At 36.6% G+C, this 21823-nt stretch overlaps 1 protein-coding gene across 5 annotated transcripts in view; it reads left to right on the top strand.

The window, feature by feature from the left end:
• LOC102239529 (lipase member K) overlaps window positions 1-21823 on the top strand; it is a 36425-nt gene that overhangs the window by 11668 nt on the left and 2934 nt on the right. For 3 of the 5 annotated variants that reach the window (XM_014547462.1, XM_014547461.1, XM_005875956.2), the window contains exons 2-9: window positions 4523-4638; window positions 7483-7597; window positions 9709-9907; window positions 11103-11212; window positions 12411-12547; window positions 16097-16243; window positions 18571-18642; window positions 21321-21392. In XM_014547462.1, the coding sequence (XP_014402948.1) occupies window positions 4534-4638; window positions 7483-7597; window positions 9709-9907; window positions 11103-11212; window positions 12411-12547; window positions 16097-16243; window positions 18571-18642; window positions 21321-21392 (957 nt within the window). In that variant the 5' untranslated portion in view covers window positions 4523-4533. Of the gene's footprint in view, window positions 1-2691; window positions 2736-4522; window positions 4639-7482; window positions 7598-9708; window positions 9908-11102; window positions 11213-12410; window positions 12548-16096; window positions 16244-18570; window positions 18643-21320; window positions 21393-21823 lie in introns of those variants that run through there. The other 2 variants (XM_014547464.1, XM_014547465.1) reach the window with 2 other exon arrangements.

Raw genomic sequence — 21823 nt, forward strand, 5'->3', positions numbered from 1 at the left:
TTTTGTAAGGTATTTGTACACAGCTTTTTCCAATTTTATTATTGGTCATTTAACTTTTTATTAAACGGTAAGAGATTTTTATATATTCTGGATAAAATTTCTTTGTCAGATACTTGTTTTAAAAAGATTTTATCTAAATCTATGGCTTTACTTTTAAGTTTCTTAATGGTGTCTTTTCAACAGTACAAGTTTTTTAATTTTGATAAAGTCTAACTTGTTATTTTTTTCCTTTATGTTTTTTTGTGTCCTAAGATATCTTTGCCTACTCCAAAGTCACACAGATTTTCTGTGTTTTCTTTCAAACTTTTATAGCTTTAGTTTTTAGGTTGAGACAAATGATTTACTTTTTACTTTTGTAGATAGTGTAAATTAGGGGTTGAGAATGATTTTCTTTAATATAGTTATAGCACCATTTTTGAAAATATGATTATTTTCCATTGAATTACCTTGGAAACTTTGCCCAAAATCAATCGACCATTTGTGTATGTATCTATTTGTGGAATAGTTATTGTATTTCATTACACTATGTATTTATCTTCATAACACTGCCAAATAGGGTCAGTCTTGATTACTGTAGCTTTATAGTAAGCCTTTAAAGCAGGTAGTGTAAATCATCAACTTTGTTTTCTTTTGCAAATTTGTTTTGGCTACTTTAGGTCATTTTAATAAGGTTCGTTCAGAAGAATGCCTTCCTTTTCTATTTCTGAGGTTATTTTTTCTTAACTTTAATCATTATTTTCTTAAATGTTCAATAGAATATTCATTATGAAACTACTAAGGTCTAGAATTTTGTGTGTGTATAAATTTATGATATGATTGTTCTTTCTCTTCCCACTCATTCTGTCTTCCTACATTTCTTTTCTCATCCTCTGGGCTCATCTGTCTATAAAACATGAAACAAGAAAAAGTATGCCATTATTGATAACAGGAAAGATATGATTGCATGCCTCTTACTAATATTGTATGTGGCTTTCATATATATGTATAATTTGTTTCCCAATCATCACATCTCCCTCTGGCTGTGAGAATGGCACACATTTTATTTACATTTTAATGTGTATGTTCATACCAGCTCTATGTTGTGTCATTTGTTTGGTTGTCAAGCAACCTGCATACACAGGATGGTTTCACATTTCTAAGCTCACTCCCATTTTCAGTTTTGTCACTGATAATAATTTCATACTCAAATCTGTTTAACCAAAATTGCTCATCTGTTTTGATCATTTCCTGAGCTATACTGTGTCCAAAATCTTTAAAGTCTATTCATACTTTGAGAAAATTTCAGTAAAGAATAATTTTATATGAGGAAACAAGAATCAGTGAAAAGAACATGGAGTAAAATAAATCTTGTTCACATCCTAAACTGACATTTTCTACTTATGGAAAAAATAATAATTGGTGTATTGATTAAGCATATAGATGCTCAATACATGGTGTAAAAATTATAAATTAAAGATTATACATAATACTTATATACTTTATACAGCATAAAATGAGAATACTTGATAGAGGGTTTAAGCAAACAGAAATTCTTAACTGCTTGACATATGTTTCTTTTTGAGAAAAGATGTTGGTATAAACCAATCTGTCATTTAATTACAATTCAGCTCAAAGAATTGTACCATATCTAGCATCAGCAAGTTAGAGAGATGCATGAGAGACATGAAAGTTATAAATACAGGCAGAGTGTAAAATGTGGTTCTTTCCTTTAAGAAATTTGTGGACTCTTTTGACAGCCAAGCCATACATCTGAAACAATCACTTCATAATAGAAGGTATGTTATATCAATAGCTACCATTTATTGAGTGCCAGCATTGTTAGATGTCTTTTAGACATTATTTATCATCTTACTTATCATCTCAAGCTAACTCTAGCAGGTATTATTATCCCCATGGTACAGATAAGAAAACTAAGTTTCAAGGAGGTGGAACTGACTAGCAAAGTCACTCAACTAATAATAATAACAGTGATAGTCAACACCTACGGAGTGTCTACAATGTTCATCTTCAGTGGGACACAGTGGTGGATGGTAGAGCCCGGGAGATGGCTGATGGCCAGTTTTGCTCCCTGTAGTCCAAGGTCTCAGCGGTGCATTCTCATGGCTGCCTCATTCTCTAAAGGACAGAGCCTGATGTTCACCTCAAACTTTTTGCAGAGCATTCAGGAACTAATCATTTGCCTTGCCGTTGAACAGACTGAGATTCATCAGAGAGCGATACATAGAAACTGGCCTTTATGTGTTTCCAGAACCAAAGCTTGCTTAGAAATACTGTGAGCTCATTGCACCTGTATATTCTGGCTAATTCTCATCTCTATTTTCATAACACAGTTAAGAATGGAGGTGTGGATTCATTAAGAATGCTATCCAAGCATCAACATAAGCCTTGGTTCAATGTCTGCCTGATAAGTCTGACAATAACTATAATGGGGCAATGAGAAGAGTGAAATGAAGTTCTCTATTATTTCTGATATTCTTTTGTTGAGAAATTTATTTCATCATTAATGTATCTGTAAGTGGAAATGTTTTCCTTATGAGGGTTGCCTATATAATCTACATGCATTTGATGTAAAATATTTATACCTATGTGAAACAGAAAATGTACCAATATTCTCTTGAAATTCTCATATATACCCCTGGCTGCAGTTGCTAGAGGGAAATACAGAACATAACCATAAAGAAGGGAGAATTTTGAGCAATGGAGGAGAATTTTACAAGTGGTCACAACCAAATTCAGTTAAGTCTGGAACAGCTCTCACCGCAGACATGGAGGGCGCCTATCTGCAGAAAACTTAAAAGATGAGGTTCCAATTTTTGGATACTTGTGTAATTTTAGCCTCCCCTTCATTTCACTGGTTTTCTTTTTTTGGTATAGTAAATAAAAATATAAATAAATATCAGAGCAGTTTTCCCAAGTGTATTCCTTAGAAAATCGGGGTCATATATGTTTAATTGGTGTTATTCAAACAAAATTCTAAGAAAAAATAAGGCTGTGAAAAAACAGTTTTAAACAAAGTTAAACAGTTTCTTGACTATAGGATTATTCTCAGCCTTAATTATGCTATTGTAAGGTAAGGCTGTCTAAACAAGTCATGTATGTAGCATTGCTATGTATATATATTTTTCTATGACTCTCCAAGCAAGTCATATATATGCACCACGTACAGTTTAACATTTACCCATCTATCTATTCCAAGTTTCCACATGACCTAGAGCTCTTTTTTACAATAACATCTTATGGGAGTCATGCTATAGGAAAGCAGTGGGAAATGTGGATTTAGAGTGATAAGTCAACAAAATCTATATAGATTGTATATGATTTAGTCTGGGCTAAGGGTCTCTTCTTTAAAAACTGAGAGACGCCCTGACTGGTTTGGCTCAGTGGATAGAGCGTTGGCCTGCGGACTGAAGAGTCCCGGGTTCGATTCCAGGCAAGGGCATGTACCTTGGTTGTGGGCACATCCCCAGTGGGGGGTGTGCAGGAGGCAGCTGATCGATGTTTCTCTCTCATCGATGTTTCTGTCTATCCCTCTCCCTTCCTCTCTGTAAAAAATCAATAAAATATATTTAATTTAAAAAAAAAACTGAGAGTCACCTGCAATTTATAATGTCTGCTCTCTTCTTAGTCTAACATCCTCATATGCGTTAGTTTGAATCAGCAGAATGTTCATGTAAACTCATTCATCAGGGAGCCATTATAGAAACAGGTCAAATAAATTAGAAGACTGTTGGAGTATCATTAACAAGAGATACCTGAGTCAGGCCGACTTACCCAGCAATTACGGTTAATAATGTAAGGCTTAGAGAAACACACCTCTGGAAGCACAGACAAACACAGCCCTGGTGGGAGAAGTGCCTGAAGAAAGGCCGTTTGGGTAGGACCCGCCACTCCTACAAAGTGGAACACACAGACTCCTCTTGACTGGGCGTGTCACCCTCGCCAGACCCATTACACAGAAGAATGAAACTAAGGCAGCTGAATGGGCCCTTTGCCATGGCTGCAAAACTCAACCTGTCATGACTAGCGCACTCTGTACTATCTCTTGGGACTAGACAAACACAGCACACAGTGCTAACCACCTACTTCTCCTCCGCTGCATCATTATTTGCAAGACATGTTAATAAATTTCTTCCCATGAAGTCTGTGCCAATGCTCACTCCCACCATCAGAAGACAAATACTACTTTATCTGCTAACTAGAGTCACTAAATCTGCTTTGATTAATATATTGGCTGTTATATTCTTTTTCTGCAAATTATACATTTCCTTCTTTTGTCCAATTACCTGTTGGATGCTTAATTGATGTTGGTTTCTTCCTTTCTTCCTTCTTCTATCTTTCTTTCTGAAAAAGTTACCATTTTAGATTCTGCATGGGATAAATCTTGAATAATTAAGTATAGTACTTGTTTAAGCACAACCAGAACTATGTTTCTACTCCCTCCCACAGTAGAGTTGTAGGTTACACCAAATTTCACTTTTAGAATTCTTTATGATGACAAAAATATTGACATTTCCATTCCCAGGCAGACCCCAAATGTGGCAGCTTCTAGCAGCAGCATGCTGGATACTTCTTCTTGGACCTCTATATGGTTGTCACAAGAAAGGAAGCACCACAAATCCTGAAGCTCATATGAATATTGTAAGTCACTCATTAAGGGAAAAAAATTAAGATAAAGAATTAATTATGAAGTTATCATTTGAGTTATAACTGATGTGCTTATCTAGTTTTAAACAATTCTAAATTGAATAAATCTGTGCCTCCTCCCCTGTTCCTTGACATGGCTATCTAATCTAAGGGTTGAAAGATCTGATTCAAGTTGGGTAGTAATATTCCTTCTCCTGGTAGTTGAGCCACCATCTGATGGTGCCTTACTGGAGAACATGTTCATCAGCCCATACTGGTGATCTCTATAGAGTTTCCTTGAGTTCTTCCTGAGTTTTTTTCTAGAGCAATTTCTGAGATTTGTGAGCTATATCAGTGTACTCTTTTAGTTTAGTAAGCCAGAATTGGTTTCAGTTGTTTTTAACAAAAAATACCTTAACATGGAGGAATTCATACCGGAGGTGCAATGGAATAAAATAGAGTGATAGAGCAGAATAGTGCTGGGGGGAAAAAAGACAAATGATCAATGTCTACTATAGGCTTTATTCTAATGGAATGCTCTATATTTCTGTGTACAATTATACACTATTGATGTACTTGCCCACACCACTTTATATTAGAACTTTAGGGATGGAACTACCAAAGTTTTAAAATTAGTGTCTCATCTTTTTGCTCTTTACAATGTATCCAGCAGGTACCCCACAGTCTATGAATATACACTGAGTGGCCAGATTATTATGATCACCCCATCAGTATAATGAAGTGAATTAGTTATGCAAATAATAATAATAAAACCTTGAGAGTATTTGCTTAGGAAGTTTTCAATATTCAGTATTTTTGGAAGTGTCAATGAAGTATTGATGGGGTGGTCATAATAATCTGGCCACTCAGTGTATGTCCTTAATTCAAATTTTCCTTTCCTCCCATATTCACACACATCTTCTTGTCCTGGTCTAAATGCTTTTTGGCTCTTAATTATTCTATAATGATAATAACAATAGTGAGCACTATATAGCACTTACTTTGTGCCAGGCGCTGTTCTAGATTCTTTGTGTATGATCCTTACAACAAATCTGTGAAGAGTTACTATTATTATCTTTATTTTATAGTTGAGGGAAATGAGAGCCAGAAAGGTTAAGTAACTTCCCCAAAGTTTCATAGCTAATAAGAGGAAGCATTGGAATTCAGTGCCATATTGTTAGTCTCTAGAGTCTGAACTTATAACCACTGCTTCATGTGGCCCCATATGTATACACACTTCTTGAGTGCCTGGCATGGGTTAATACCTAATTTTGTGTTAAGGGCTTGCTTTGGCACTAAACTTACTTTGGCTTTAATTGTTGTCTTTATCTTTTCCTAGTTGTACAATCTCCGACAGATTGTTAATCTTCTGGAAAATTAGTTTTCTCAACTCCAAAGAAGGATATATAGTCAAACCTTGTTTCTCAAAAGTCTCTCATCTTGCACAATTCGGTTTTTGACCAAGTTGTTCACAGAAAAAATGTCTCGGTTGTCCAATCAAACTTTGATTATCAACCTGACAACCCTTTCACACTGATACCTCAGTATGACAAAAAGCACCTCTCAGGCAACAAAGGAGAGAATACTTTTGTTGCTGTTGAAATAGATTAGTACAGTTTTAAAATATAAAGAGGCAATCAAGAGTGCTAATGTTGCTAAGGGTGTGAAAGAAGCAATGATCACAGGCAATGTTGTTGATCTGCATAAACGAGAGAGAAGCAGTTAGCTAGTGACAACATTTCGGAGGCAGTGATATATGAACGAGCAAAGATGCTGCAAGCTGGTCTGAAAGACACCACTGGCCTGGACCGAGCACTCAAAGTGATTCCTTTAAGGCTAGTAGGAGCTGGTTCAATAAAGTTAAGAAAAGAAGTGTTTCTTTATAGATTATACAGTACATTAGACATGCACTGTATATAAGAAAGGATAAAACAGGGAACCATTTGGGTGTCTGGAACTGATTAATTCAATTTACATTTCTAATGGGGAAAAATTATTCTGTTTTCGAACAAATTGCTTCTCAAACAGCCTTCCAGAACAAATTAAGTTTGAGAACCAAGGTGCCACTATAATTCTATCTGAAAGGCTATATATTGAGATTAATAAAACAGGGGATATAAACCATCTTCTATGCAATCAACAATAGTTCTCCTCTTCTTTGTACTGTTGTAGTTGGTATATCTTTTGCTTACCCCTCTAGAGCCACTCTGTATTTTCTTACATTGTTTTCTGTCTAAGAGGCTGACCTGTAAGAAGAACTAGGTCAATAAGTTCCCTTGAACTTTAGTTTTTAGGTCAGTTCATACAATGGAAACCCTGAACAGGAGATCAGAAGGAAGGAGGAGAGTGCAATCAGATGAGTTATTGTCCTGGAGGTCACCTTGGACAGGCTGTCTCTCTGCTAGAGGTCACAGCTCCTCTCAATGTGGCCCTCTCTACCTGACTTTCTCATTCTGATTCTGGTAACCACTTCCTCTCATCTCCTTTAAGGTAATAGGGAGGTAACAGCTCACTTGGTACTAGCCTCAAGGTACTACACTATCACCTATGGTTTCCCTCATTAGATGTCCACATGATTTCTTGTCAAAACATTTTGAGAATGAGCCAGTGTGTATTAATAATACCATTCCAGGAGAACCCAGGTTGTATAGTCACCCAACCTTGCCTCACCCATGCTTTGTATGCATCCATCCCCAGTTTAAAACCCTCTTCAAGTTATCCTGATTTTCCTGCTTTATTCTGTCTCAATACTTTGGGGAAGAATAGGCTGTGGCTGAAAGTACTATATTGCAATGCAGGTATAAAAATCAAGAGATCACAACATAAATAGATATATATCTATGTTTTTCCTCTTTTCAGAGCCAAGTTATTTCGTACTGGGGTTATCCTTATGAAAATTATGATGTTGTGACAAAAGATGGCTATGTCCTCGGAATTTACAGGATTCCTCACGGGAGAGGATGTCCAAGAACAGGTAGGGTTTATTTTGTTGTGAAAGAAATAATGCCTAAAGCAGAGATTCCTCGATGTGCTGATAGCAGCAAAGCAGTTTTTATTCTAAACAGAGCCGAGTGCCTTCCCATCAAAGGAGGAAAACCATCACCTCCTCCTCTACTACTCTCTTTCATTTGTATAAGCCTTTGGAATTTTTCCAGAATTTTCCCATACACTGTCTATTTAGCCTTTTCTTCTTCGCTTTATCCTCCTTCCTAAAAAGCACAAAAAGAAAACTTTTTCTTACTCTAGAGATAACTACTTTCCAGCTTAAATCTAGAAACTGAAAGGTCATTGTGATACTTTCTTCTCCCTTACCTCCTATAAACAGCCAATCACCAAGATCTATTCATTTTGCCTTCTAAATTTCTTTCTGATTCGCAAACTTCTCTCAGCTTCAATATCGCTCAAGTGTAGGTTAACACATCATTATTATCTATTGCTTCAACTAGTAAAATAGCTTTCTAACTGGTATTATATCAGTTGTAACTAGTCCTCCACCAATTCAGTGGAATTTTATGTTCTTAAGTAAATCTGACCCTATTAGTTTTATACTTGAACTTAATGCAAGAGCCATTTCTAGCTCGCTGCAATAGATGTTAATATCTGTAGAGAAAAGAGGGATCCATTTGGCAAGAACTGTACTTTCTTTTCTGATTTTTAGCTCCTTTTATTCTTTGGAGTGTTGTATAACAAACTCCCTAACATTAGAAGGGTTAATTATTTAAAGAGACAATCTAAATTGGAATGGTGTTGACTTAATAGAACCATCCACTCCCACAATAACTCTATTTTTAAAAAATATGTTTTTATTGATTTTTAGAAGGAGAGGGATAGAAAGATAGAAACACCAATCAGGGTTCTCCTGCACACCCCCTACTGAGGATTGATCCCACAACCTGGCCATGTGCCCTGGCCAGGAATTGAACCTGTGACCTCTTGGTTCCTGGGTTGACATTCAACTGCTGAGCCACACCGGCCTAGCTACTCTAGTTTCCTTATAAATACTCATGAGGACTTTCTTTCCACAAACTTTTATCTTATGATCTCTGCCAGGTAGCTGCCAAAATGCATGAGATGGAAAGCTGCCTCTATAAGAAGAAGCTGCCTGAGGGCTCAGATCAGAGAGGGGCTATAGACTATAAATGCTATTTGGTGGTACTTAACTTTAGTAGAATTTGGAATACCTCTTCTTTCTGTTTTCTGAAAAGGTGCATAAATGGGCATAGTTCCTTGCTTCCAAATGGCTGAAGGCTCTCTGAGAGTCCATTCTAGCCTACCCAATCTCGGGAAACTGGTGCAGCACCAAAAGTGACCTTCACAAACCAGTCATAAAAGACAAAATAATTCCGGTCACTGGTCACTCTTATCTCCTCTCTAAGTTTCCCAACTTCCTTCTTTTTCTTTTCTGTTTCTTAGTCAAATTGTTTCAATTCTACATTATGAATAGGGCTTTTATACCAAATTAACAATTTTATATTGCATAACATTTCACTTATATTCTTGAATTTTGCTTTTTGAGAGTACAAATTAAATTAAGCTGTGTTTGTAAAATCTAACATAGTGCCTGGCATTCAACAAATGGCATTTTTATGTTTTTTTGTTATTATTTTGAGAAAAAGTTACTTTTGTTATCATATACTCTTTGAGGAATAAAATATTATTAATATGAATAATAATAGAGCAAATATTTATTGTGCTGGACAGTCTTATGTATTTTAATTCTAATTTAATTCTTGTGACTACACTATGAGATAACCTTTTATTATTGCCCATTATACAGATAAGTGAACTGAGTTAACCATAAAGGTTAATACATAGTAGAATAGATTTTGAACCAGGACTATCTGACTCCAGCTCCTACAGAATAATATAATACATGGTATAAAATCCAAATTTTACAAAGAAAAAAATAAGACATAGAGAAGGTAAATAACTTGCCCAAGTAAGTAGTTCAGAAAGGACTAGAACCTGGGTTTGCCTGGCACCAAATTTCATCTTTTCGTGTATATACTACAGGAAGGCAGGAAAGAGACTTCTCTTATAGACACTGAGAAAGTTGACGTGAAATTCTTGTTGCCTGTTTTGCAGATCCAAGACCTGTTGTGTATTTGCAACATGGCTTAGTTGCATCTGCCAGTAACTGGATTTGCAACTTGCCCAACAACAGCTTGGCTTTCCTTCTAGCAGATACTGGTTATGATGTGTGGATGGGGAACAGCCGGGGAAATACCTGGTCCAGAAAACACTTGAAATTCTCACCCAAATCACCAGAATTCTGGGCCTTCAGGTAAAAAAAAACACACAAATTGGCATTGGGACTTTAGGGTTAAAATTATTTGGGAACTAGGGTGAAAGATTAACACTGATTCTCCTGTGTGTGTGTGTGTGTGTGTGTGTGGGCGCGTGTGTGTGTGTGTATTTTGTCATTTATATACGAATGAACACCCTTTGATTTTTTCCTTTCTGTTCAAATGCATCCAATGGAATTCACAAGATGAAAATGAATATTTCCACCTCTACCCCGACTTTCTTTACGGGCTCTGAAAAAAAGGCCCTTATGATTGCACTTATGTTTGATTTTAAAACACCACTTGCTGTATGCATGTGTATGCAAAACAAAATCAAAATGCAAAGGTCAGCTTTAGAAAGGTTAGTTCCAAGACTATCACTTTGTCCATATGGACCCCAAAAGAAGTTGATATAGTGCTCTTATTAAAGAGGAATTGATTGAGAAATGGGACCAGAAACAAGGTTTTAGTTGAAAAGCTTGTGAACCAGACACTCAAATGTTTACTCTCCAAGAAGTGAAAGAACTCTGCCCTCCATCGGAGGACAGTGCTGAAACCTGCCCCTGGAGTCAGGTCTTGGTCATAGGATCAAACCCCTGTATTTGCATAAGAGCGAAGAACCATACCTTGAAGGTCATTAAAGCAGTTTTTCCTTGGCCTCATTCCTGCCTTATACCTGGAAGCGATTTTGCATTTCCTAATTCCACACCCAGTGCAGTTGTGTCATTAAACTATTGCAGATAACATGATGGTTCCCTACATGAGTGTTTTCCCAACTACAAACACGAAAAAAAAGCACCTGAGGTGATTGATAAGTACTCAGATTACCACGAGTCTTCACTGACTCAGTGTTTCTGGGCTGAGATCTGCAAAACGGTTTGCTTTTATCTAGGTCATTGTTCTTTTAAAGGGAGTTTGGTAAATCTGCTGTAGAATTAGGTGAAATATGACTGGCCTTTTAGGAAAAGCCTTTGTAGATCTTTGCAAATCAGATTTTTCTGATTCCATTTTCTTAACAACGTTATTCTGGCAATCAAGGTGACATCCTCAAAAGTCACAGAGACCCATAATATCATATATTGACTCTAGTCTTAATATTTAAGAAAAGCGAATGTCTGCAATGAATGTGTTTGGATATTGCAGGCCTAACAATGAGATATGTTTTTCCAATTTTGTTGTTTTCTTCTTTTGCAGTGTGGATGAGATGGCTAAATATGATCTTCCAGCCACAATTGATTTTATTGTAGAGAAAACTGGACAGGAGCGACTCTTCTATGTGGGCCACTCCCAAGGCACCACCATCGGTGTGTTTGGGGCAGGTGTGATCTGAGAGTGTCAGAGGATCTTCTTCCATATTTATGAAAGGGATCAGGATTTATTCCCTCTGTGCTGTCTCTAGCTTGGGGACTTGAGGTGGGAAACCCTTTCCTCTGGCTGATTTTTGAAGATTAAATGAAACAAGGACCACAACAGTGATTTCTTTTCCCGTTGGACTGAATCTATGTAGATTCATAAAGATGCCAGAAGGATTATTTATATTTCTCTCATAATACATAAATGTATTTATTTTGAGAGAATTATTTATCTATGTGCACAACAAACAATTTCCAGACACTGGGTAAGAAATAAATATGGTATACATCCTTCCTTTAAAGATCTCATAGTTTAGAGAAGACACCAAAAGGAAAGCAGAAAATTATAAATCCCACTGATTATATGCCACGATTAGTGTGCCTTTCACTTCCCAGGGTGCACTGGGCTAGAGTGGATGTAGATGGGGCCATGCCTCAAAGCCATGAGACACTTCACTCCCTTCACTGCTCCCCATTCAGCTACAGACCTCAACAATGCCAACAGCATTTCCCCCAGTCTCTTTTCTATATCTTAATCCTAATTAGGTTTCTAGTATAAAGCAGGTCTTTATATGCCTGAACTATACTATGCACCTTACATACATTCTCTCATTGAAAACTACAGACATGTGAAACCATTATCATTCATATTTTACAAATGGTAATATAGAGATCCTTTCTAATGGTGATACTGCCAAATAATATGTGTGTATTTTAACCTTCAAAAGAATCATTCTATGAGGATTCTATTTTCCACATTTACAGATTAAGAAAACTGAGACCTATACAGGGTAGGTAACTTACCCAAATCTTCACACAGCTGGTAAATAGGAAGCCAAAATTATAGCTCAGTTTTGTCTGATACTAAAGACTGTGGTTGAGCAGGAATGGTCCTAGGAGTTTACCTAGACATACCCCACAAGGGATATTTGAACCCTCTCTGCAACTCTTGTCCTCTCTGGGGACAGAAAACACTTTATTCTGCATTAGCCAATTCCATTCTTGAGAAATTTAGAAAAATCCTTCCTACAAATGGTGTTTACTCTGAGTTATTTTATATTTGTTTTGTTGTTGTTTTTAATATAATACTTCTGCTAACATTTAAGATAAATTAAGAATTGTTATAAACTAGTGTCTTCTTCCCTTTCAGCTTTCATAGCATTCTCTACAAATCCAGAGCTGGCTAAAAGGATTAAAATATTTTTTGCATTGGCTCCAGTCATTACAGTGAAATACACCCACAGTCCTCTGAGAAAATTAACAAATCTTTCCAGAGAAGGAGTCAAGGTATGTGACTTCTCCAGTTTAAACCTGTAGAATGAAAACTAACTCTGTTCCCACTGATTTTAATAGAAGGAAACCAAATGACATTTTACAAACCTCTGAGACTATAATAAGTGTTGGAAGTATCCATGTAAGCTTACTGATGATGTGCAATTTTAGTAATAGAGTTCAGGGGGCTCACTCTGATGCCATTCTACCCTATTATCTTCATCAATGTCTTCTCTCTCATGTATGTCATTCCTCAGTTACAGATAAAGCAAATGCTGAATTGAGTAATTGATTTGTTTAATCTAGTAAGTTAAATTTCTCCCCAGTGGCCCCTGGTTTCTGAGGGGCAGTATGAGTAGTGGTTGAGATCACAGCATGAAGCCAGATGGGGTCTTTGACCCCAGATTTTTCTACTAGCTGACAGCTAACTAAACTGATCATTTATCAAGGAGAATTGGTCTATGTGTATTGGTGTTTTTTCCTGTTGCATATTAATATGGCTTCTCCCCTACTAGACAAAAGGTAATCACAGTGTATAATTGAAATCAATGATTTCAATTAAAGCAAATAACGCTGAGACAATTTTTATAGAAGCCAGGAATTTTGGTTGGTAAATAATAATAATAATAATAATAAGCAAATTAACCTATGATGAGTCAATTCTATACTTATACAACCCAGAAACACAATAGCAGGAAAACAACTAAGCAACATGGAAAATGCTCACAATACCCTCTTGTACCATAGAGATTCAGCCTAGACTGGGCCCTATGCTGGGTAAATAGCTTGCTAATTTATTTTAGCATTTCCACACAGTTAAGAGATATTTTGAGATGGTGGGCTCTTTCTATTTTTCTCAATTTGTACAGCTCTGCTTCAGCCTTTCACATGTTTTGATATGCCGGTGGTATAGTGCAGTTCAATTCAATTCTGTGAAAATATATCTAGGAGCTACTATTTCAAAAGCGTAGCATCAGAAAATGGCTATGTCTATAAAGGTACATTCAGCTGATTGATATGACTGAAAATTAGGGTGCATGTGAGAGTCATGGTAGACTTGACTAGGGACAGTAGGGGACAGTAAATGGAAAGCAATTGTGTCATGTTAAGGAGTTTAGATTTTTGTTCTGTTAGTAATGGGAAGCCAATGAAGTATGTTAAGCAGAGAAATGGCTTGATCAGATTTGTAGTTTTCGAAAGGCTGCCCTGAAAGAGCTTTAACTCCAATAGAGGAGCTACCACATGTGGCCCACTAATTCCTAATTCTCTCTCTTTTCTCTATAGCTTGCTTTGACCCTTTGCTTTTTTTTAACATATTATCTACAATAAGGATTATTAATATTGCCTCCATTTCTTAAAAGAAGAATTTGAGTTTCAGAGAGGCTAAGCATTCTGTCCCAAATCACCTAGTGAACGGATGACAGAACCAGAATTTGAATCCAGATCTGATCAGACCATCCATGGTCAGTGCCCTTTTTATATGTTGTCATTTTCCATGCCAACCTGAAGAAGTCAGTCTTAGATCCTTATGCAGCCAAACAGGCTATCGAATCCAATATGTAGCTATTTATGGAGCTCAGCTATTGAATCCAGTCCATGTTCTGCTTGGCCAGCCATGTGCCCTGGCATGGGGCCATGTGTGCAGAATAAAAGGGGAGAGGGCTTTTCTAATTCTCATACAGGTGCCAAAAGAGTTAACAGAAAAAGCATATCTCTATACTGCTATGAGACAAACATGCCCCCTCCAGAACAAACTTGGAATTACAGTGACAAGTCAGCATGTTTATCACTCTCCAAGTGGATGCTATATGGCTACTTAGTCTGCATTATTACCCTCCCTTTTAGGTTAAAAGAGCAATTATTTATTCTTAGGTAAATGTGTGGTAGTTTAGCTGAGTCATTCATGCATGGACATAGCAGTGGGGTCAAGTCAGAGACTACTGTGCTAATTCACTCTGTCTTTAGGAAAGTCAACTGTCAGAACAAAGAACAAGGACCCCTTATGATAGCTATAACCTCTTTCTTCAATAGTATTTCCCTGGTTGATTACTCTCTGAATTGGCTGTTTTCTTTCACATGAATTTTCTGCCAAGTGTGGATGACCAAGATATTGGTAAATGAAAAACAAAAATGTCCACTGAGTAAAATCAGATCCTGCCTTCTACTTTAACTTATTCCTGTGGAGATCTATTTAGGTTATCACACTTGAGAACATAGATGTCGACATTCTATTAAAAGATAGGTACTATTATTAAACTACCATGTAGACAGTTATATAGGAAGAGTTACAATTTGTTAAGTGGATTAACCCACTGATTGGGATAAAGTGAATAAGAGGCCAGAATAAATTAGATAATTTCTGCAATGGTTAATTATTGTTTGTCAGACCTAAAGAAGTATGATTTGAATGAGTTTAACATATTGTAGCCTCTCTCTTCTTTCCTTATTTCCTCCCTCTCTCTGGCACTAAGGGTTATATTAAGTCACGACGTATCATATACTTCATTAATATTCCATGGAATATAAGATATTCCATTGAATGAAGATTATCTTTGACTGTATAAGGTAACTATTTTTTAAGCTCAGAATTTAACAAATTATAACCAGTAGGAATTTACTAGATCTAGTTTACCAAAGATAGTGTAACACATTGTAAGGTATTTGTGTAATAAAAGTAAATGCTATTTATTGTTGTCTTTTAGTCAATTAATGAAGGATTCCAGGAGAGAGATATGACAGTTGTTTTTTGGGTGTTTTTTTTTTTACTATAAATGGAGGTTTCCAAAAGTTTTAAGAATAAAAAGAAATCTTTTCAGCTTTATATCTAGTTTATTATCCTAAGATTATAAAACTAGTTATTATTTTTTAAAAATGCAAGATTGTACTTATATGCAAGGAGTTTAGATATTAATTTATGTTTTAATTTCAAGAATTAAATTAAATTTCTTAAAGTTCAAAAGATAAGTTAAACTTACCTGTAACATTGCTTGAAATTCCACTAGTAGAGATTCATTTCTTTGGGTTCAGTTTTTGCCTCTAGAGTTCATTAAAAGATTCTGCAAGGAATGACTCTTTAAGTCTGTGTCAGTCACTAAATATAATAATAACATTGTAATTGGAATGTTTACTGGGTCCTAGAAAATGCATGAGCTGCCTTTTAAACATGACCTTTTATCTTCACAGCAGTCCTACTTAGTGCATATTAAGTTTCCATTTTATAGTTGAGAAATTTCAGGATAATAGAAAGTAAATACTTTCCTAAGGTATAAGAGATAGAGTCCAAAATCAAACCGAAGTATCCCGTATGCCAAAGCCTTAACAGTGTTCTGTGGGGACTCATTTCTTAGGGGGCATTACAAAAATACTCCAAGTAAAGGATCTTGGGAAAAGAGGTGAGTTGGAAGAACTACAAGGACAAAATTTAACAGAACTCCCACTTTCACTGAGTTATAAGTACTAAGGAGATGTCATCTTCTGTCCAGTACTTATCTGAATTACCACTCATTTTCCACTCTTGACATGCACATCTATGAAATTTGATTGTGTCTTAAATTGAACTTGCAGGTGTTATTTGGTGACAAGATGTTCTCTCCTCATACATTTCTTGAACAATTCATTGCCACCAAAGTGTGCAACCAGAAGCTATTTCGTCGTATTTGCAGCAACTTCCTATTTTCTTTTTGTGGATTTGATCCAAAAAACTTAAACATGGTACGTGTAAATAGTTGGATTGGGAAGGCAAATGTTTTGTTAAACAGCAGTTAGGAGATTTCACTATAAATTGCATACAAACTACATTCAAGATCTGCTTTTTTTGTCTCTGGAAATGTGATTAGCATGTTCATGGCTTCCCACCAAAGCTGAGTCCACCTGGTTTCGTAGGAGGATTTGAGAAGAAGATTTTTTGGTGAAAATTCTCATCAACTCTTGCTAGTGGCCAAAGCACCACACTGAAAAGTCCTTCACTTTGACTATGGCTATGGTTTTGAAATTAATCTTGCTGTGCTTGAGCCCTATCTCAGACCTACTGAAGTAGAATTTTAGGGAGTGAGCTCAGGTATCTCTATTTTTTAAATCATTTTTTTTTTTTTTACTTTCATAAGTGATGTGGAAATGGCCATTTTGTGAGCCACTTCTTTAACTCAAAGGGATGGAGAGGTGGCTCTTCAATGATAGCTACACATTCACTGTTTAAGGGATATTGAGACGAATAAATGTTAGAGTTCTTGTCCAGTCCTTTCCAGCTTAACTGAGATCCTTTCCTTTTTTTAGTTACCACTAGCTGACCCAAAGAGTGGGAATGAGAAAGAGGGGAAATTACTGTTTACTCCCCAGCCAGGGAGGAGATATGTTTGTAACCAGAGACAGAGCTGAAGTTGTTTTCCACCTATGCCACAGATTCTGCCCAGAGACTTGTATCTCTCTGTCAGTGAAAGCACTGATTAACACTTTCCTTGCTTTCAAGCAAGATTTATAAAAGATTGTTTATGCAAAACATGCTTTAGCCACTGCCTTTTCACATCTTAGGGAATCCATACTTGCCTATCACTTAGATGGAAGCATTTCATGTAGGTAAAGGTAAGTAAAAAGACCTTTAAGCAAACTCAATAGAGATAATGTCGAGTAACACTCCCTCCACGTTCTGCGTGGAGTAGGGTTCTGTATCTGAAAGAGGAGCCGCACAACAAATAAGAGAAAAAGACACGAGATAATTTTGCAATATTGGGGGACCAGGCGGGCAAGTCCCGAAGGACTTCCACCTAAGCTCAGGCCACTCCGATCTTTTATTGAGGTCGGGGTAGCCTTAGGTAAGGAGGTTTCAATGACACACAGATCAGCAGACAATTTCCAGGAATAGACAAAGTATCTGATTAGTAGATGATTTCCAGGAATAGGCAGAGTATCTGAACAATAATCAACAAGGATCTACACAAGTATCTAAGGAATTAAGTGAACTAAGGTGGGGATGATACTTTAGCTAGATTAACTGGGTGGTGTCTTAATTAACTGGGTGGTGCACAGTTCTGACCTTTGCTAGGACTTTCAGGGGCTACTAGCTTTTGGGGGGTCTCTGTCTAAACTCAGCTAGTGAAGACAATGAATGGACTCCGGCAGATAATTTCAAAAGCACCCTCTCAACATGGTTTGAGAGTTTGCTAAAGAAAGACTTCACAAAATAACACAGTTGAACATAAATTGGGGGGCCCCTGTTGTATATTTACATAGTAAGAATGCCTTTATTCTCACTGGTGGGTACTGGACTATGGAATATTACAATGCCTGCAAGAATGTTTATTTTAGTACAGTATAACCAGAAATACCTAAGCAGAGCGTTTGTAGAACTTTGAAAAAATATACATGTCCAGAACTCAGTCTTAGAGATATTAATATTGGTTCTAGGTTTGGGTAACTCATAAGTAGTTGTATTTTTTTAAGCTCAAAGATGTTCCTGATGTCAACTTTGGTGGAAAATAACTCTTTTATATACTAAAAAAAAATGCAATTGAAATTATGAAAAAAAATCAAGGGTTTTTAAAATTCAGAATAAATTTAAAAGTTAATGGAGGTTAAAATATTGGATGGATTATACCCCACAAACTTTCAAAGAGCCTTGCAGAATATTACCACATTTTAAAAATCAGATGACAAAGGGAACATTCAGATTTGTTCTCAATGTCTTACAACGAACAACTTTCTCAGAATGTCTTTGGGACATGACATGGGGTGAAGAAGAAGGTCAATGACTTCTTGTCCTCTTAGACCTGTCCCAGGCAAGACTGGAAAGAAAATCTGTATTATCTTCTGTCTTTGACTAGTGGGAGGCTCTCTGTGGGCTCTATGAGACACTGCTCAGGACAGAAGAACAGAGCTAAGGGAAGGGAAAGTTCTTAAAGATGGGCTTCTTTGGATAATGAGTCTTCAGAGGTTATGCTATATGTTTATTCCTAAAAGAAAAACAGAGAAAAGATATTCACATTTACTTGTGATGTGATTATATGATGAGCCTTCAAATGGGACATAATCTCTTTACTTTACAGAGTCGCTTGGATGTTTATATGGCACAGAGTCCGGCAGGAACATCTGTTCAGAACATGCTACACTGGGCCCAGGTACGTGCTTCCTGTTTCTGATATGAGACACACACATCTCTGCAAGATCCCCAAGGAGAGCTCCCAGGGTTTTGCAGGCACCTGCCACTGTCCAGTTGGTGTTCTAGAATCAGCGTAAACTCATGCGGATTTCCTTTACACCCTTCTAGTCTTCACATCTTCAGTGTCTGGAGTTTGGGCTTGGTTCCTAGACATATTCACTGACTTCTGATCCTTAGATTACTCCAAACTGCTTTTTCTAGGAAAACTTGTATTTTCAACTCTTGGAAATCACTAGCTTTAATAGAACTTTATGTGTCATGATATAGACTATTTCACCCTCTAGTTGGCATATAGGCCATTTCAGAGTGTGAAAATAATTCAGAGAAATAATTCAGAGAAAATTAAATATTAGGGAGGGATTAAAATAGATTAGTGTTGTCTATTTTTACCCTCAGCTTTGTATGTGCATGTATTACTCTATTACTCAATATTTGACAAGCTCAAAGGTAAGTCAAATTCGATTAGTATAGTTGTCTGACCCAAGTGTGTGTGTGTGTGTGTGTGTGTGTGTGTGTGAGAGAGAGAGAGAGAGAGAGAGAGAACTTCCCAAGTTTTTAATATAGCTGAGATCTCTAGGAATTTAACCTACACCCTGTTCTTTGCTTTAAAATTTAGAATCACTGCTATAGATAGCCTGACACACTAGTTGAGAGTTTTGGAAATTCTTTGAAGAGTTCTACCTTCAGGAGATAAGTCTTCACACTCAAATAGGGAAAATGAAGTTTGAGTCATAGGGCCTCCTACTGGTGAGGAGACGGAGCCTCTCTGATGGGCATGACCTTCCAGGCAATACAACTTCAATTTCTTATTTATTGAGCACTTACTATGTGTTCTTCTGCTATTTATGTACATGGTTTCATTCAGTATCATCAAATTCATTCTCATAACAATCTTTCAATAAAGACATCGATATCTCCATTCTACAAATGGAGGCTCCTCCAGTTGCGGGCTCCTCCCTGGCCTGGGCCCCTGGTAGGGGCTCATGCAAGAGGCAACCAATTGATGTGTTTCTCTCACATCGATATTTCTCTCTGTCTTTCCCTCTCTCCTCCACTCTCTAAATAGCCAATCCCTTACACATGCACAGCTGACTCTTCTTAAAAAGTACCCTTCTCTGGCAGGAAGTCCTCTTCAGGATAGAAATAAAGGTGGGGGATAAAATATTTGGTCATAAGTTACATAGACAAAGATGCAGATGATGGTAGTAATATTAGTGAAAAGAGATTTGTTGAACATTTCTAGGTGCTACATGTTTTTATGCATTGCCTTATTTAAGCTTCACAACCTACAAGAAGAATATTATTGTCATTCCTATTTCACAGGTGAAAAAATAGGTTTAGAGAAGATAAATATCTTGTCCTGGACCTCTGGTTCAATATTCTGTTAAGCCTGGATTCAAACCAGGTCTGTTTGATGCCAGAATCCAAGTTCCTAGCTAGTATAGTCTATTGCTTCCCATTGTTGAAAATTTGCAGAATTTCAATAACAAAAGGTTGCTGCCTCTGTCAATATAAATCTGATGGGAATCATTTAAAACTAAAAATCAAGTTTAAATCAACGAGTGTGAAAAACACCTTTAGAGCCCTAGCCAGTTTGGCTCAGCGGATATAGCATAGGCCTGTGAAACAGAGGATCCTGGGTTCGATTCCGATCAAGGGCATGTACCTCAGTTGCAGAGTCCTCCCTGGCTCAGGCCTCATGCAGGAGGCAACCAATCGATGTGTTTCTCTCACATCAATATTTCTGTCTTTCCTTCTCTCTTCTACTCTCTAAATATCAATAGAAAAATATCCTCGGGTTAGGATAAATAAATAAATAAATAAATAAGTTTAAAAAAAACACACAAACCTTTAGAGTAGTCAGAATAATTTAATGAAGTGCTTGATGTAAAGGTAAAAATTATCTGTCTCTTCTAATCGGCATGGGTGGCAAATAACAGAAAAAGGAACCCCTAGGTGTATGAATGTTTCTATTCCAACATCTGATCTAAAATTAAAATGCAAACATAGGCATGCATGGCACCTCAGACATGCAGCCTGTGGCCACATAACTGATAAGGCGGCAGGATGTTTGGCCTTGCCGACAAAAGGACACAGCCATGCCACACCTCCCACAGGAAGCACTGAGAAGTTCTGTAAATAAACATTCCTTTCAATAGTAACAAAATTGTTTAAGAATAATGAGTAACATTGTAATATCCTAGACCACCTGATAAGGATAGAAAGGTTTAAAGTTGTTTAAGAATACTGGCAGTCATTTTTTAATGTAGGAGTTACATAGGTGGTGCCTTTAAAAATTATGTATAAAAATTCCTTAAGCCAAGATATTTAAGAATCATTCAGTTCAGCATCTTTTAAAAAATGTCTGTGTATAGCATTGTAACACTTAAAGGTATTGCAGTCTGAGGATTTTCATTGGAAAATTATAGTGGGGGATATAAGCTTGATAATCAGTTTCATTAATTAGTATAAATTTGTATCATTGTTATTATTTGGCTTATTAGTCTTTATGAAATTTTCTCATGTGCTAAAAAGTGGAACATAATGTCAATCTTCTCTGTATATTTCTTGTTTACTGTCTCTAAATGTATGCTTTTATATCATTTTAATGTGTTTATTCTTTTTATTTTGTTATAGGTGTTTCATTCTGGTCTGTTCCAAGCTTTTGATTGGGGAAACCCTTATCAGAACATGTTACACTTCCAACAGGTATGATACTAACAATCATCAGTTGCATATCGCAAATGAACTAATAGATATAGGGTGGGGCAAAAGTAGGTTTACGGTTGTGAGTATGCAAAACAGTTTATTCTTGTATTATCATTATTCATCATGTTATTTTTCATATGAACAACTATAGACCTACTTTTGTCTCTACTCATTAAGCACTTAGTAGGTCCCAAGCTATGCCAGCTATTTCATGTAGATCAGATGTTACTTATTGGTTTCTTACCATGTGCTGTATCATTATTTTTGATCTTCATAATGACCTTGCAAGGCTCAGAGGGATTAGGTAAATTGTTGAAATTATTTAGCTAGTAAAGAACCAAAATATGATCCAGGGGTTTCTGGATCTAAAGTCCATTCTTCTTCCACTATCTTCTCAAAAAAAAGAGAGAGAAAGGAAGGAAGGAAGGAAG

Source organism: Myotis brandtii, unplaced genomic scaffold (assembly GCF_000412655.1).
Source record: "Myotis brandtii unplaced genomic scaffold, ASM41265v1 scaffold475, whole genome shotgun sequence".
Taxonomy (NCBI): Eukaryota; Metazoa; Chordata; class Mammalia; order Chiroptera; family Vespertilionidae; genus Myotis; species Myotis brandtii.